Source organism: Planococcus citri, chromosome 1 (genome assembly GCF_950023065.1).
Source record: "Planococcus citri chromosome 1, ihPlaCitr1.1, whole genome shotgun sequence".
Taxonomy (NCBI): domain Eukaryota; kingdom Metazoa; phylum Arthropoda; class Insecta; order Hemiptera; family Pseudococcidae; genus Planococcus; species Planococcus citri.
Window position 1 is genome coordinate 32,803,851 of NC_088677.1, and position 18,504 is coordinate 32,822,354.

Genomic DNA, 18,504 nt, shown 5'->3' on the forward strand with positions numbered 1-18,504 from the left:
GAGGCTCATGAATAAAAGACTAAGTATGTATAATTGAAAGTAATTTCAAGACTTTTGTACTGTTTCCAAAAAATTTTGCACGCACTCTAAAATAATTTTTTCTTTAATTTATTCTTTTTTTTTTCTCAGAAGGTTTCTCGATTTCTGATCTGATAAATGCTAACATCTGCCACCCTTTTCCCTCAGGAAAAAATTATGGTCCTTGACATGATTTTATTCGTGAATTCGAAATTGTATTTTATTGCAATTTTTTTCATGTAATAGGCGAAATTTTCATTTTACTCGTTTACTCGACTCATCTCGTAATTCCTTGAAAAACAGCGAACACCTGATTTGCTGAAAGTAATCACACCTGGAAACCTACAAAAATACCAGACCGGTATTTAATTAAAAATTCATTACCTATTATTCGATGTTGAAATCTGGAATATCTAATCCAAAGTACATAAGATGCTCCATTTATTGGTAAAAATTCGAATATTCAATTCGAACTGGTTTCTAAATATTACGAATTTTAAATACATATAGCCTATGCATATATGGTGGGTAGTTGTAAAAAATAATTGAAATATAGGTTAAGAGTCGCACTCGCATTGAAATTCATTTATAGACGTTCTAAAAATAATCTCGTCGAGTATTTACATAATATCAAAGCTCGGTAATTAGGTACTTAGCTATAGTAAAGATATCCATTTTTGTGTGAATATATGAAAAGACAATATTCTTCAAACGGAGTGTAAACTGTGAATGCGCCTACGTAACGCCATGTCTGGACCTTGAAAACTATAGGTACCATAGATTAGGTTAATCTCTACGGTTATAGGTAAAATGATTGACTAACTTACATAACTTTCTCCTCAATACAGCGTTTCGCGTTTTACCTATTTCTCCACTCGTTGCCAAAAAAATAAAGAGGATTGATGGCAAAAAAATTAAGAAAAATCCTCTCGGATGATTTAATTTTTATCTCGTAATAAGGATGCTCGCACATTGAAGTACTTATACGCATAGGTTGTGAATTGACAATAAGGCTCATGTAGGTATAAGTGATATAGAGAAGGTGCAGCGGGTAATCACATTCAAAACTGATTACGAAATTTTATTTTTATGCTACATTAATTCGGTCGGTGTGTGAACCATAGAAGTACAAATTATTTAATAAGGTATCATTATTGTCACGCACAATTAAACGTGTATTATGTAAAAGAAGAAAAAAAAACGAGAAAAATATTTAGAGAAAGTCACATAGATTAACATAGGGGACAATTATAGGTTTATCATTTTACGATTAGCACTTGTGATGATGTTACTATCGCATGTCTGTGTATATTGGACAAAGCAACCGGTGGAGTGTTTACTTTCAAATGATGATTGTAAAAATGTGATCATCGAGCGCAACTATGTTAGTGTAAATGCGGTTTATATTTGAGAAAAACGAAGGGGAATGCGCTGAATGAATGGCGAATGAGTTATAACTTTATCAATGAAAGGAGCACTTACCTACCTCACCTATGTATTTTTATTGCGAATTCGTCGGATTTCCAAGTGGATATCCGTTTTATATCCCCGGCGTAGTAGTATTTAAATTAAAAGAGATAGTACCTAGTATTAAAATTATACGAGCTGGATTCAAATTCTAAACTTCTTTTGAATTTTTGTTTTCAGGACGCCAACATTAGAATGAAAACGAAACTGGTGGCCGGAATGTAAGTTTAAATGTGTAATACCAAGAAAAAAAGGAAAAGTGGACAGCACCATTTCCACAACATCCAATACGTAAAATGGCTCTCCGTTCAAAATGGATGTTGATGTTATCATTATTAAACGTAACCGCATTAACGACACAGAGGAACTTGAACATCGCCTCGTATAAGGTAATGAAAGTTATTACCATTAAAACTTGCGTAGGAATTTGTTAAATCGCTATATGCTTAGTTAGCAGATTAGTTTAGAATTTTTAGTTAATTTTTTTCCTTTTTGGAGATACCTCCCTAGTTAAAGAAATTCCCAACTTTCTTCTATTAATAGAGAAAAAAATGAGATTACGTTCACGAGACCATTCTGTCTGTTAGATAACAAAACTTGGTCACTCAGTCATTTATAAGATCGGTTTATGACGTAATGATATATAAAAATGTCCTTTCTGCGGATTACGAGTATTATTTAATAAACTAACGTATGATTGGATTAAAATTATTTTACCAATGTTAACAATAGGTATCCTCATCTGCTCCAGTTTTAATGGAAAGAACCAAAAATAAGCCCAGTTGATTTTTTTTGTTAATGTTTCCATGTATTATAAAAATACCTTTATGGGCACACATTTGAGAAAAAAAATCATAAATACCTTTATGCAGAATGAACGGAAATATTTCCTATATGAAATACAGAACATGATATAAAGCAAGTGTATTTGCACACAAAAAGTAAATATTAGGTTAGGTTAACAGCCTTGTATTGAAGGTCGTCCGTTCGTTTATTCTGTTGCAAAATTATTACTGTAGGTACAGTTAGGTTTTTCTTTTATTTTTCTTTTTGTGAAGTAAATTGTGTAATAATTACCATTTTTATGTAAAAAAAATATATATATCGGAAAGATTTTTTTCTCAAGATGATCAGCATTGTTGATGCTTGCGGTGTTTGTCGGTATATTTTTGATAGAATGGCAGTTGATGGCAGAAAGGAATACATGTAGATGAGTTTTGTTTCGATCGTATTTACAAGGCAGGAGGTAGATCTGTTCATCATCTCGTAATATGCTTAGATGAATGACTCTTTAATGTGTTTTTTTGGGGAGGGAGGGAGGGGGCAGAACTTTAATGAATTAGGATTGTGACTAATTTAGTTTACTTTTGTCATTACTTTCCTGAATATGAAATATTTTTAGAATGGTGGATGTGAACACGAGTAGGTACTAAAATTTTAAAAACCTGATGGCCAACTTCTCGTATTTACGTTTATACCTATCTGTTTCAATTACTTAATGACTTATGCAAATTTAAATTCATAAATTGACAAAAATTGTAAATTTTTCTGCCTTTTCTTTGTTTTGGATCATTGACTTCTTTTTTCTGTTTTTGCTTTGTATATGAGTTTGAAGAGTGAGCCAGTTTACTGAATGTTTTTTTGTAGGTACTAAAATTATATAACAGAGGCAGACATCCTTAATTAAAAAGTGAAAAATCTGAATATTCTCGTTCAAAAAGTTAATAGTGTTTTCACTCCTCTCTTTTGTCACTTTTTTCTTTGGTAATACCTACATACAATATTGGTAATCAACCTTGGCACGGGTGTAACATTTCTTTCTATGAGTTATGAGTAAAAAGACAAAAAGATCTGAATTATTATGAAATACTCGTAGAAATATTGACAAACTGTATTCAAAAACTAGAATAAATAGGTACGTAAGATCGTACAAAACAGCGTTGTCTTTTGAGTTGTATTTCATTTTTTTTTTTTTTACCTAATTTGATGACTTAAACAAGACATACAAAAAATAGAATTTTCAAATCAATGTTTATTAACCTCCCTGAAAAAAAAACTCATTGTTTGAGATTGAGAAAAAATTGAAAATTTTTTAAATGTTTCAAAATATGTTTTGGTTTAAGTGTGATCTTTTGATGTACAAGTATTTCGCAGATATTTACTGCAAGTGCAAAATCCAGAAATCTGTTAAAACACTCTAGAATCATAAATCCATTACCAATCGATTTTAGAGGTCGAGAAAATAGCAATATTAATCAAATTTCAGCTTCTTGTCTTGTCACAATTTGATCAAATTTTGATTTTTATCATGGAAAACAGATCAAGTTCAAAAATTAATCAAATAAACCATTGAAAATGGAATTTAGTGCTTAAAATTTGACCTGGTGGAGTAATTTAATTTGTTTCTTTAATTTTCTGTGGATCGGATCCTTAGCTTGACAAGCAAATAAAAAGAAGTAAACATTGGTCATTGGATTTTGAATTTATTTTACCTTCTAAAATTTTACCAATAAATCACCGGGGCATAAAAAAAATCATTTTAGTTTTTCAATTTTTGAATCGAATTCTCAGAAAGTAGTTAGATATATTTTTTTAGAAATTGAGCTTTTTTTATTTTGATAATTTAAAAAAAAATTAAATGTGCCTCTTCTTACTAGAACATTTCTGTGAGTCTTCAAGCAGAAAATTTCTTTCCACATAAAAAAAGAGTTGAAGGTTGCCTTCTGTAACATTTCTCTTCAGCAGGAAATTTCTTACTCAAGGACTAAAAATTGTCAAACATTCCTTTGACATTTGTTAACTATGTAATACATTTATCTTTCTGTATGATTATCATCTCCATAGACATGAAAATGAAGAATAGAATTTTGTAGAAAATAGGGTTAATTGCAGCGTATATACTTACTCGATTGATAGGTATTTTTATATTTCGCTGCTTTCTCAAGACTGGAAATAAATTTTACTCGAATCATTACCTTGACTTGTTCCTAATGCTTAAGGCGTAACGGACAATCCTCTATTATTTCAGTGGCGGGTAATTTATCATTTAATTCGTTGTCGTTCGATTACCAAAGAATCATTCTGTTCAAACACTCGCCGACCTTGGCGCTTAAATAACAATTAATATTATCGATATATTATTAAGAAATTTAAATATCAATATATCTATTTACTCAACTTTGTCTTCCTGTTATGAGCATCATCTTTTTAATTTACATATTTATGTTGCGTGCGTTCAATGCTTTTTTATTTACACCTTTCGCTGTCGTGATGAGTACTTACATAGGTACTTTATGTATGAATGAAGGATCAGTTTTCAATTATTCCTACTTATTATTGTGCAAGATTTTTTGGTTAGTTTTACCTATGTACTATATGTACATAATTGTAATTAAATCGTAACTATTTTATTTTTACGATTCTTTGTTTTGGTTTCTTGAAGTCGAGACTGGTCTTGGGTGATTGTGAAAGCGAATGCAAACATTTTATTATTAGTGTGTTACATGTGGATTGGATATATAATGCCTATCTAAATGACAATGAACTTGGCGTTGTGATTAATCGAGTAACTTATCAAATTTATTGTACTCGTACGAGTGATATGATTTTTATTGAATATACCGTTAAAATATAAACTGCGTTCGAGTAAAATTATTGTTTAGGTGTGCCTTTGTCGGTGGTGTTAAAATACCGACGTAATTTTTTTTACACTGTTCGTATAGGTACTGAAATGATTTATTTTTAACGTTCCTTTTGTTTTACACTTCATCTTTGTCAACGAGTTGGATTTTTTAAAAATATGTATGGAAAAAATTTGGAAATTTTTTTGTTTATTTTGACGCAGCTTTATGAGTGTAATGCCCCCGTGAAAATATTTTGTGTTGGAGGTACATAGCTACATACCTTACCTATATCGCAATTTTTATCCATAAACAGTCGTTTTAGAATTAATTGAGCATTATGTATTAAATTTTATGTTTATCTTACTAATTTTTATTTCGTTTTGTTTTTTCCAGATACACCACCACATGGATGTAAACGACTTAAGAAATGTATTTCAAGTAGAACAACATTCAGATGGTAATTAAAATTACATTTTTTCGATAATTACTTTACAGCGTGGTTTTCTGTTTGTTGTTTTAGCGTAATTTGTAATTTTTGGCCAAATTCTTTGATCATTTTGTCTGTCATTCAAGAATTTTCGATGTCAATGAATTCCAATAAATAGGAATATCAGTTCCTAAATATTATGTATCTCCATTCCCGTTCTTCTTCTCTCTTCTTTTTCACTTTCATTCTACCTTACTTTACAATATGATAAGATGAATAATTTTACCACAAATGAGTTATCGTGAAAGATTTTCAAATTCTAGAAATAAGTTTACTTTGAATAATTTAGTTGGCTACTAATATTAATTTTTTTTAAAGAATTTTAATCGATTTGAAAGCTGGCATTCTTGAGGATCGGCAGTTTTTTTGTTTTTGTTTCTGTTTTTTTTCTTTTGCTTCTGAAAGATTCAATTTATTAATCTGACTCTCCCCTCCCCATCCCCCTCCTCCGCGAAGTGTATGGAATTTGGAAGAGAAGATGGAAACAAAGTGTTTGAAACTTGATGTATGAGGTCAAGAACGTTGAGGAAGTCAAAATTTTCAAATATATCAAAAAGTAGAAGAGAATAATGACTTTTCTTTAATTCTAAGAAATGTGAAAAAAATCATGTTTCTAAGTCTTGGAAATTTCATTTTCGATAATTCGTAGCCCATTTTGAAACTCTTGGTAAGAAATTTGTTATTAAAAAAAATAAAATGAAAAATAAACTTTCATTTGTGGGTGTCTGGTGTTTAGAGGTCAGTGAATTTAAAACAAATAAAATTTTCTATCACAAAAAATTTGCGTTTGAGATTCGATAGACATCCTGAAAAACCAGTATAAATTGTGCTTATTTCATTTTTGAGGACTGCAAAGGAAGCAATTTGGGTGCAATTAAAAGTTTTTTTGGAAATTAGAACACATGAAACTACTTTTCAACGAAACGCTTTTTGATTTTGTTTCTTATTTAAAAATCTGAAGAAGTACTCAAACCTCACAGCTAAATTCTGTTTCCTGTAAATAAGGAATGAAGGGATTTTTCTTGAAATTTGATAGGAATCAACGTTTCAGATGGACAATGGGTATCTTTTAAAAATCGAAATTTAAAACCAGTTCGCACTTGCAACTCTCGTCGAAAAAAGATGTACGTTGTTGGCATAGAGAACGAGTTCATTCACCACTTGGCCATTCTGTCTAAACTCATATTTAATGTAAATTTATGCTTAGTCACGTGTAATATTTATGCGACGCTTACTTAATCAAAAAAAAAAAAAAAAAAAAATGTGAATTCCGCCGTCTCCAACTTTTTACTTTTATCAACGTTTGCCACTTTAACCCCTGTTATAATCTGACCATTTTCCGTTTCCAGTTCCAGAATACGAGATAGTAAATCTTCACTCAATCAGAAAACGAGAAATTGCAAATACCACCAACAGTTCCAAGGATAAAAGAAAGATAAACGATAAATTATTAAAATTACAAGCATTCGGTAAAAGTCACGAATTATCGTTGCAACCCTTAGACCAACAATTATTTAAAGGAAATTTAAAAATGTGGTCTGCCGAATCCGATGGAAATGGTTCAATTAGTTATACAGAATTACCAGACGTAAGTATACCTACCTACCACCATATTATATGTTTTTATTTATAAGTAATTAGATGGGCAAACTGATCAATATACCACGATATATCTGGTATTCAAATTGATAATTCGTTCAACTTAGATCGGGTTTTTCTAATTCCAAAATCGACGAGTATTTTTGATTTTTCGGAGAAATCGGCGTACCTATTTATATCGATTGCTCGGTGAATTAGAATATATGCAAAATGATCGCGCACATGAACCGGTTATCAAACAATTAATTCATTAAGTACCTAGCTAAAAAAGTTGCGAGATGAGAATTAAACGTGTTATGTAATAGAGTAGCGTGTATAATGTATATTATAAAATTGTAGAATTAGTGGATATTTGAAAGTAGCTCTATAAAGTGAAAAACGTGGAGATATTTTATACGGTATAAAAGTTTTCATGGACGAAAATCACTATTCGAGACGTACATGTAGGTATTTTAAAGGTGTTTTCATAAGACTTAGGTACCTTACCATTCCTATATTTAAGCGGTTGTTTTAAAAAAAAAGTATTCATTTTTTGGAAGTATGGTAGTTTGCATAAAATGGTGATAATTTTCGCGGCGAATGGCTTTTTTAAATGTATTGGGCCATTTTGCTTTTATAATTAAGACATTTCGAAAACTATAAATGTTCATTGATCAATGTATCATTTTCTCATAGGCTTACGTTGGTGATCCGTATCAAGACGAAGAAAATCAAGCAGCGTTATTACTGCATGAAGACAACGACGATGGCTCGCTCTTAATGGTAGGTGCTCGATCGTTTTATTAATTTTTTTCTCGCAAATTTTTTAACGCTGAAATTCAATAAATTATACCTTCAAACAGATGGATTTTCCAACCCGAATGTACATGTGTAAAGTGATGTAATATAAATAACAGTCCCAGTTTTTTTTTTTTTTTTAGTATACTCATACACTTTCCTTCCAGTTTCAAAAATTGCTTTTCATGCTTAATCTATACATTTGCATGCTGTAGGTAGAGATACCTGTTTTAATATTTATGCTTGTTTTAATTTGCAGGAAGGTACCATTGGGCACGATTTAGTCATCAAACCTTTACCTATTCATTTAAGAAAACATTTAAACCAAGTCAAAACGTATTCTGCAAAAGAATCAGACGACTTGGAAGAAAGTAATAGTGATGGTGATGAAATGTTCCTAGATAAAGAAATGAGTTTAGGCCAAGACCAAATCGCTAGAAACGGTTTTCCTCTAGATAAAGAGGATAAATCATTAAGTAAAATTCATCCTCAACACGTAGTTTATAGGAGGCATTCACAAGATAATAATGATGTGAAATTTAGTGATTTCGGTAAGTAATTTGGTTGCATTGAGTATTAGAATCTCTTAAATGACGTACCGTATTTAATTAGTAAAACTTGACTTTTCAAAAGTTGATGTAGATATTTTATAATTGATGAAATGTCTCCCTTTCTTATCCTCACCTTTGCATTCCCCATAAAAATTTTAAAAATTACACGCAGCATCAGATGAATTGTTATCTATATTATAATTCGAATGTTAAAAATGACAAGCGTTCTGATAGGTACGAGTATAACTTAAAAGTATACGTAATTGGATTGAATATGCAATTTAATTTAAAAACTAGAAATTATACCTTTTTAATTACCTAGATACATATAACTTTATGAGGTCATTTTCCTTTTTCTTATAATTTGCTTGATTAAGTTTTATAAATATCAAAATACCTATGTATTGTCCGATGAAATAGGTATTTCTATTTACATACTCGTATTAGGTAGTATTAGGAAACTGAATATTTTGGAGCAGAAATTGAGCCTTTCATTTAGTAGTTAGGCAATACCAATCATGTTCATGTAGACATGCTTGCTTAATTTTCGAGCTCAAGGAATAGAAATAAAATTTATAAAAATATTTTGCATTTTGTTCATCGTTTTTCGAAGTTTGAAAAGTGCGAGGAGAAATTATGGCCCAGAACATGATTGTTTAGATATGCTGTGCAACTTTCGATTCAATTTGGTAGATTTCTGTTTTGTGTTTTTTTCAATTTTCACCCTTTCCTCCTTCGCTTTAAAACTTGATCTTGATTCTCCTGAAGAAGAATTTGATCAGTCTAATACGTTCATTGCCCCTTTGAATTTTTTTTAGAGTAGGTATAGACTGTTGGATTTTAAAATTAGATACAGAAGTATACTCGATGATTATTCTGCATCTTATGGATTTCTGTATTATGTTTCAGCTTTTATGGAAGCGGGAGATATTAAGAAAAATAAACAAAATACTGAAACAGTAAGAAAAAAACGCTCAATAGTAAAACGAGAAGCACCTTATACGATATATCCTGAAATATTAGTCATTGTAGATTATGACGGCTATAGGTGAGTGGCATCATTTTCCATCCAATAAACCGATTGCGTTACTTATTGAAAATGAATTTTAATTTTTTACAGGCTTCATGGAGGTGATAATGTACAGGTTAAGAGATATTTTGTATCATTTTGGAATGGTGTCGACTTAAGGTATAAGTTATTAAAAGGTCCTAAAGTACGAATAAGCATTGCTGGATTAATTATTTCTAGAGTATGTATTCATTTACTTATTTATATCGATTTTATTGTAATGATAATTTATAGTAAACGTCTTAGGGGCGAGATGCAACTCCATATTTAGAACGTAATAGAGTAGGTCGAGATGCGGTTGATTCTGCAGCTGCATTAACAGATATGGGAAAATATTTATTTCGAGAGCGAAGACTGCCTGTGTATGATATTGCGGTAGCTGTGACCAAGTAAGTTATCAATTTATATCGTTAAATAATCGAATATTTGTCCATCGAAATTGTTAACAATTTTTCAGATCGTATTCTAAAACAAAATTGAACGTTCTTTACTCCATTCTATTTACCCACGAAATTTCTCAGTTCTCATATGACAGTAAAAATTACCCAACGAATGATGGGAGGACAAAGCGAGTTCACTTTCAATTATCTTTTCAAAGTGCCCTGATGCCTGATGTATTCATTTTCAAATTACCTTACTTACCCGAGTTCTGAGAATTTTCTGATTATTTTTATATTTACCTATGTTGAAAATCGACTTCGCACGTGTATTTAACGTAATTTTACATTCGTTTAGGTATGACATGTGTCGCCGACGAAAAGGTGGCCGTTGCACAAAAGGAACGGCCGGTATGTTATTATTTTATTAAGTTTTCTTTTTTCCTTTTGCATCCCCTGTATATAAAGTAGTATTGAAACTAGCTTTTGTAGTTTTGTTGGCAAACTAAACCATTATGATTAAATTTTGTAAATTCGTAGAATCCTGTACGTAATATTAACCCAAATTTAATTTTTTTTTAAACTTTGTAGTTCGTTTAAATATCACTTTATTCGTAGTATTTGAACGGTGCGTAGGTATGTGTAAATACTTACCACGCTTGTAGATTTTGCTCCCTCGTTTCTGCGTATTTTCTCATTTCAGTCGTAGTAGTTGTTTCATATAGAGCTAATTTAGCTATTGTTGTTATTTTGATCGTCTATTGGCTTTGCATATGTATTCCATATTGGAAATTTTCGTAACTCGTATCTTTCATTATCAGCTTTAGTTCTGAAAACTTCTATTTCCGATCCATGACCCAGTACCTACCTACTTTATTGAGTTTCTTCTGTACCTGTAGTTGTATACCTACCTATTTGTCCCTTACATTTAGATGTAGCTGAGGTATATTTTTTAATTGTATTTATTATTGCCCTCATCTTGTGAATGTACCTACTTTTTTTTTTTTAATCTCTTTTTCCCTTATGTCCTATTTCGTGTGTAATTTTAAATTGCAATCAGCTCTTTACGTGATGTTACCTTCGCTGCGAGTGTTAAAACGGATACCGGATCAAAATTCCTTAAATATTGTAATTTTTAATTTCCAGATTAGATATGTGCAGAAGGCATTATCAAAACGATGCATGCAACAGGGGGACAGCAGGTAATTCATAGTGACGTCAGCATATCATTTTTCTTTCGCTGAAAATCTACACTTTAATTCAGGGATTAGGCTACTTGCGTTGATTATTCTTGATTCTCTTTGATTTTCATTACGAAATGGGCAAATGGGCAAACTCTTCGGATATCTGAAAAATTCAATTTTTTTAAAGTTCACTTTTTCGCTGTTTAAAATCGTATCTATTTTAAATAATGAGAGTTGAAATATTTGCCCATTATGATCGCATTTTCATTATTCATAAAATTTGAAAAATCATAAATAAGTACTTATCACAATATGATTTAAAATTCATCATTTAATGAGTCCATCCAACGTATAGACGAACGATTCATGCATATAATTTAACGGTGAAGGTTCAGCGCAGGTATTTTGAAAAGGTGGGTAAGCCTACCTGCATCTGTCTTGTTTGAATTCAGTTTTTCAAAGTGAATGTGTCGGAATTTGCGGTTAACCGCAAAAAATAAAAATAAAACCAACCAAAAATGTTATTAAATTTTTTAATTTTTAATGTTTATTGGAGACTGGCCACCTGGTTCATTTTTCCATTAATTTTCAAACGTATACGTAGCTGTAAAGCTGTCAATTAATTCAATTCGTTGTACGATAAGTTTTGCAATAAATTAAGCAATTAGAAACTACTAGCTTATTAGTAGTTACTTCTTAGTAAGTATTTTTATTGATGAAAAATAACGTAATTTTTTTTTCTTTTGCTCAGTTCACTTTGATTCACTCCCTCTTTCCGATATTTTTTTCTCTTCATTTCATCCGAGAACTTTTTTAAAAATGAGGTAGCTTTTTTAATTGTCTTTCATTGGTACACTTTATGCTATGTATTTATGTTATGATTTGTTGACTCAGCGAAGCGGTATGGTATTATATTGGTACTTCTTATGAAGAGAACCAACGATAGTTCATCATTCTATTTATGACTTGAGATAGCACACGCAAAATCTTCATACACGCTAATATTGTTATCTACCTGCGACTTTTGGTGGTGATTGTCTCTTTTTTATTGATATTGATTTTTTTTTCGCTTATCTAATTTATGATTTGGGGTAGTTGTGGCCGTGGTGCATGATTCGTAAATATTTGCATGTTGAAGGGACGCATTTATATTTTAATTATGTAGGTACTTGGATTTTGTTAAATAAGTACTACTATTTTCGCTTTTAATTTTTTTGCAAAATGATTACACTCGAGATAATATTCAAATACAAGTTATGTAATTTTGATAGGTTTTGCCTATGTTGGTGGTGCATGTGTAGTCAATAAAAGATTAGAAAAAGTCAACAGTGTTGCCATTATAGAAGATACAGGAGGATTTTCTGGAATAATTGTAGCTGCTCATGAAGTTGGCCATTTGTAAGTTGGATATTATTAATTGTTCGCTTCTTTTCATCAGTTCTTCTTATTTTGTTTGATTACATAATCTGAACTATCTGCCCGACTCCTGCAAGCTTTAGCTTAGGCAAACTTACCTACGCTCACTCAATAAGTGATGCATATCCACGTATAGGTTAGGTAGTTATCTGTTACATGGAAGGTTCTTTACCTCGAAAAACCAAAAATTCAGTATTTTATACAATAATATTGACTGACCTTTTTTTCCCCCACCGATGTACCTATTCAGAAACAACAATTTATAACTAAGCATCTATAAAATTGATCAATCTTGAAAATAATTAAAATGATGCACTCGAATTTATGCTTACAGATTAGGTGCTGTTCATGACGGATCACCGCCTCCTACTTATTTAGGTGGTCCCGGTGCTGAGAAGTGCCGATGGGAAGATGGTTTTATTATGAGTGATCTTAGACATTCGGAGAAAGGTTTCAAATGGTCGGCATGTAGTGTTTCTTCTTTTCATCATTTTTTGAAGTAAGTTTTAACGCGATCAATGTTGGCTTTTTTCGTCTTGAAGTCGTTTTCTTTAACAATGATTTATTTTTCAAGTGGTGACACGGCTACTTGCCTGTACAATTCGCCTCATGAAGACGAATCACTTCCACGAGTCCTTCCTGGTAAATTACTTTCTTTGGATGCTCAATGTAGAAGGGATAGAGGAACTAGTGCATGCTTTGTAAGTAATAAATGAAATATTTTGTATAATTCTTGAGCCAATTTAAATTTGAATATAAAAATTTTCTAAAAATTTGAATCATTAATCGATTTACAGAAAGATGAAAGAGTATGTTCACAATTATTTTGTTTTGATTCCGGTTCGGGATACTGTGTTGCTTACCGACCAGCTGCAGAAGGATCTCCATGCGGTGATGGCCAGGTAAGAAGAATAATCAGTTTTTTGATGCAGTGAAATATTTATTTCATTTGACTTACGTATGTATATGTTCGTGTATTCGTAGTCTTGCAGTAATGGTATTTGCATTTCTGAACATGAAAACATAATCCCGGATTATTCGCAAAATACTCCTTCTTACTTAAGAAGACAAGACCAAGATATTTATGGTAGAACGTTATACGGAAATTCTACACAAAGGTTGGTTCGCTATTTGCATTTGTCAACAAAAATTTATCAAATATCTAGGTGTTCTTTTTCATATTGTTGAGGAGAAATAATTCAATACCAATACTTACCTATTAAAAAATAATAATAATAGGTAATAATAATTTTAAAAATACTTAGTCTACGATTCTAACAAATTAGAGTTGAATAAAAATGTATGATAGCATGATGAAAAATATTTCACAAGTATTCATGATTCATACCTACTTATCGTTTGACAAATAATTTTATTTAGGTGTTGTGGTATTACCAAAGCATGCAAATGAGTGTTGTAAATATGAATAATATCTGTACATACTACTATATAGTGCATAATGTAAATAGAAAATGATAGACTCGTAATATGCCAACGTAGTTAAGCTGCTGCAAATAATGCTTGCATAGTACGCTTGTAGTTAATGAATTGGTTTTGTTTTTACCTACACCGTATAGGTCAGAATGGGAAGAATTCTGGAGAACAGCCACCGACTCAGGATTACCAAATAAAAACACATATAATGGTTACATGCAAACTACTACTACTTCATATGATCTTTATAACTTGTATGATAATCCTGATCCTAGTACCACTCAAAATTACCATTATTATTATCAAACTCAACCTACGACTACCAAAAATCCTTACGATGAGTTTAATAAAAATTGGTATTATTCTGCATTTAAACAAAAATTACCTCAGAAAAATAATTACGATTGGTATCCTAAAAAGCCTGCGAAAAGTAGTTTGGAAGAATTTAACAATCTATTTTACAGCAGAACTACGCAGCAAAATGATATTTATACTAATACCAAACGTGATCAAGTTGGTGAGTAAAAGTGATAAAGAACAATTTTTTTCTCTACGCTTTCCTTCGAAACGTTCATCAAACTTTTGCCTTATTTCTTTCTGGATACTTTTGTTCATTAAGTACCTACCTTGTCCAACTACGCTTTTACTAATAATTTCAACGACCTTTCAGACCGTACAACTTCATCTTAATTAACTCGTATTCTTCTTCATTTATATCATTTCCAAAATAGAGACCCCTATTAGGCCTATTAAGTAAACATATACAGTGTAATTGTGCTTGTGTGTGTACCTACCGACCTACATGCAAAAAATGGGATACCTAGATCTACATTGTACGGAATGAGTGTCAACTAAATCACCATACGATTGTTACTATATTTATTTGGTATGCATGTTTGTTCTTATCTATAACCATGCTAAATCTTTTGAACTTATAAACTCTTCACTGAGTAATTTTATTTAATATTAACAATAACTGAGAATAACGCATGTAACTACCTATCATGGGAAAAAGATGGGATCTGATTAGGTCTGATCAGATCGAATCTCAAAATTTTCATTTGATCAGATCTGTTTTAAAGGTCTGATCAAATTGAATCCAAGGAACGTCCAGATCTGATCAAATTGGATCCAGTCATTCTCCGCTGGGCTTTCAACATCCTTTAACATCAGCTTATCCTGTAAATATGCAACTTACCTGATTTAGTTATGGACTTTGAAAGCCTGGAGATGGTGGAAATGATTTGCATGAATATAAAATAATCTAAATTGCAGTGTGTGGGTTCAAGTACCTATTTCTTTACTTCTTTCTTACTTTTAAATTTTGTCAACTTTGTGTTTACTGTCTGCCTACGAAACACATCAGATCTTGGAAAAATAAAGGGTCATTTTACATTTAATTTTTCTATCCTACGAAATTCTACATACTATTCTTTTTAATTTTTTTCACGTTCATTCGTTTAAATTTTTCAACTTATGTTTCAAACTTGAGCATATACTTCATTCACTTCATATGTTTGTAACACAATCACTGGGACTTTTCTTTCCCAATTTCATTGTTTCACGATATTTATCATCTAATGTTTGAAAATATGTCTTATTTCAATTGGTAAACAATTATTCGTTTATTCCTAGTGTTTATTAATTTACACCTTTGATTTTTCAGGAAACGATGACTGTATTGATACTACAACAGAATTGCCTGGAGCAGTCTCATGTTACGATTTTTTAACTAAATACGGCCTTCAGTATTGCGTGGACGAATACATAAAAAAATACTGTTGCGCGGCTGTTAAATATCTATGCAATAATTCACCATTTTGAGAAACATGATATTGATGATCTCCAATAAAATTACCTTTTTTTTTTCTTTCTAATATAAGTATGTGTTTTTTTCCTTTTGTAAATGATATTAGACTTGAATCAAGTGAATTGTAAATAATGACGGCTTTCCTAAATTTGTCGTCTTTAAATAGTGTAGCTCAAGTATTTTATATAAATTTGTAATTTTTGTATTTTATTATTCTTTTTTTTTTTGTATTGCAAATTAAAATCAACGAGCTACCAGTCTTATTAAATTTTACCATTATTTATATAATTTAAAACTCGCAGTTTTTTTAATATGTAAATTAATGTTGAAAACAACAAAAAAATAATAAAATGAAACGAATTTGTATTAAATGCGTTATTTATTGATGCTGATCTCGACACAACATGTGAGAACATGTTTAAAATTTTGCAAAATATAGATCAATGATGGACTGACATGTTTTTTAAAAATTTATATGATCTAAAACTTGAAAATTCTACGTTAAATTTTAATTCATTCTTTTATTTTAAAAAATAGAAAATGTTTGATGAAATGATTAGCGCTCATAGCGTCGGATTTTAAAAGCTGGGGGTTTCAACTTTCGCAGGCCTGCCCTTCGCGGACTGTAACTTTTCCGTTTATCGACCTCTTTCCATTCCCTATTTCCCGTCCCATTTTCCCGCTTGAAAAACAAATAGGTAGCACTAGCATTAGAGCCTTTTTTATCATCCACTCCGGCGACGAGAATACAATAAAACGTAGATACCTATTCCTATTACTTACCTACCTAATTGAAAAATGAACCTGAACTTTCGATTTTCATCATTAACCCCAACACACAGAAAACCACACTTTATACTACGATAGTGCAAAGCACTAAAAGTCATTTGGATCGCGTGCAGTTGGCTCTTGCAAAAATCTGATGACACTACTTCGATTCTAAAGGGTATAGCAGGTTAAGTATGGTGAATCGGCCCTTGAAACAGATTTTGACCGCTCCTACCCTAAAAGGTCAACCATGATGAGAAAAAACTGTGATGAAAATTTTGGACCCCCAGGGCAAGTATTTTGGGGGGGAGGGGCAAAAATGTGTTTTTTCTGGTTAATTTTCTCACTAGACGCCATTTTTCACCAAATGCTGATAAAAATTTCGCGTTTTTTTAGATCGGTTCTAGAGAGTCCAAAGAACAAAACCAATTTAGGAAAAAAAATTTGGGCAATTTTTTGGGGGGGTTCTGCCCTTTTAAAAATTTTGAACCGCCATTTTGTAATAAAGGATCAAAGTGACAATGGAATTTTTCTAGTCAAAACACGCGTAATTTATCCGTAAACATACCATAAAAATTTCAAAAATTTTGGAGTGGTGGAAGTTTGTCAAAAAAAATAAAAACTGACCACCCCTTTGCTTTATTAAGCATAAGCTGCACCTACTATACATGGGTACAAGTTATGGATAAACCACCTATTAACCATTGTTTTTATAAAATCATTTCATTCTGATGCCAACAGGAAATATTTATGCGGGGCCTTAACCTCCCGGACCCCTTTCAACCCCCCCCCCCCCAACCATGGTTATTTTAATGAAAAATAAAGTCGCTGATATGGGTGTCGTTTTCATATGAATCGAACCTTCTGAAAACGAATTTGCAGTCGAATTCCCATTTGGACCATTTTTTGCCCCCCTCCCCTCACGTCATGATTAAAATGAGTATAGGTAAGCATTTTACACACATACCTATTTAGTCATTATGTTTCGTAGTTTTGTGAATTATTTTCGCATTAGGTATAACTTCGATGGAAAATAGTCAAAATAAATACGAATATGCAGTCGAATTCCCATTTGACCCATTTTTCTCTCCCCCCCCCCCCCACCACTTGACCAGAAATATTATTTATAGATGAAAAATAAATTCGCCGATAATGGTGTCGTTTTTCATATGAATCGAACTTTCTGAAAACGAATTTGCAGTCGAATTCCCATTTGAACCATTTTTTTGGGCCCCTCCTCTCTTTGCATTAGGTCTCACAACTGTTAGGAATGCATATCTTGAAAGACCCCCTACAAGTTATAATGCATTGTGGTACAGTAACTTATAGAGAATCACATTCACAGGCATGCTTTTTGTAAAAAAGATTTTTTATTTTGACTATTTTCCATCGAAGTTGCACCTAATGTGAAAATAATTCACAAAACTACGACTCATAATGACTAGGTATATGTGTAAAATGCTTACCTATACTCATTATTCACGACGCAAAGAGAGGAGGAGGAAAATTGTTCAAATGGGAATTCGACAGAAAATTCGTTTTCAGAAGGTTCGATTCAGATGCAAACGACACACATATTGGCGACTTCATTTTTAATCAGAAATAACCATTTGGTTAGGAGGGGGAGAGGGTCCCCAAAAAATTGTTCAAATGGGAATTCGACTGAAAATTCGTTTTCAGAAGATTCGATCCAGATGAAAATGACACACATGGCGACATATTATTTTTCATCATAAATAACCATTTGGGTGGGAGGGGGAGAGGGGCCAAAAAAATGGTTCAAATGGGAATTCGACTGCAAATTCGTTTTCAGAAAGTTCGATTCATATGAAAAACGACACCATTATCGGCGAATTTATTTTTCATCTATAAATAATATTTCTGGTCAAGTGGTGGGGGGGGGGAGAGAAAAATGGGTCAAATG

At 31.7% G+C, this 18,504-nt stretch overlaps 1 protein-coding gene across 4 annotated transcripts in view; it reads left to right on the forward strand.

Moving 5' to 3' along the window:
- The window catches only part of sona (sol narae), a 55,243-nt gene extending 39,085 nt beyond the window's left edge, over positions 1 to 16,158 (forward strand). For 2 of the 4 annotated variants that reach the window (XM_065343935.1, XM_065343936.1), the window contains exons 2-17: positions 1,666 to 1,874; positions 5,502 to 5,565; positions 6,945 to 7,183; positions 7,870 to 7,956; positions 8,231 to 8,522; positions 9,432 to 9,570; positions 9,643 to 9,772; positions 9,838 to 9,980; positions 11,115 to 11,170; positions 12,424 to 12,550; positions 12,903 to 13,067; positions 13,143 to 13,269; positions 13,366 to 13,470; positions 13,553 to 13,686; positions 14,146 to 14,519; positions 15,669 to 16,158. In XM_065343935.1, the coding sequence (XP_065200007.1) occupies positions 1,782 to 1,874; positions 5,502 to 5,565; positions 6,945 to 7,183; positions 7,870 to 7,956; positions 8,231 to 8,522; positions 9,432 to 9,570; positions 9,643 to 9,772; positions 9,838 to 9,980; positions 11,115 to 11,170; positions 12,424 to 12,550; positions 12,903 to 13,067; positions 13,143 to 13,269; positions 13,366 to 13,470; positions 13,553 to 13,686; positions 14,146 to 14,519; positions 15,669 to 15,826 (2,433 nt within the window). In that variant the 5' untranslated portion in view covers positions 1,666 to 1,781 and the 3' untranslated portion in view covers positions 15,827 to 16,158. Of the gene's footprint in view, positions 1 to 1,665; positions 1,875 to 5,501; positions 5,566 to 6,944; positions 7,184 to 7,869; positions 7,957 to 8,230; positions 8,523 to 9,431; positions 9,571 to 9,642; positions 9,773 to 9,837; positions 9,981 to 10,326; positions 10,380 to 11,114; positions 11,171 to 12,423; positions 12,551 to 12,902; positions 13,068 to 13,142; positions 13,270 to 13,365; positions 13,471 to 13,552; positions 13,687 to 14,145; positions 14,520 to 15,668 lie in introns of all 4 variants that reach the window. The other 2 variants (XM_065343937.1, XM_065343938.1) reach the window with 2 other exon arrangements.
- Positions 16,159 to 18,504: the final 2,346 nt, after the last annotated feature.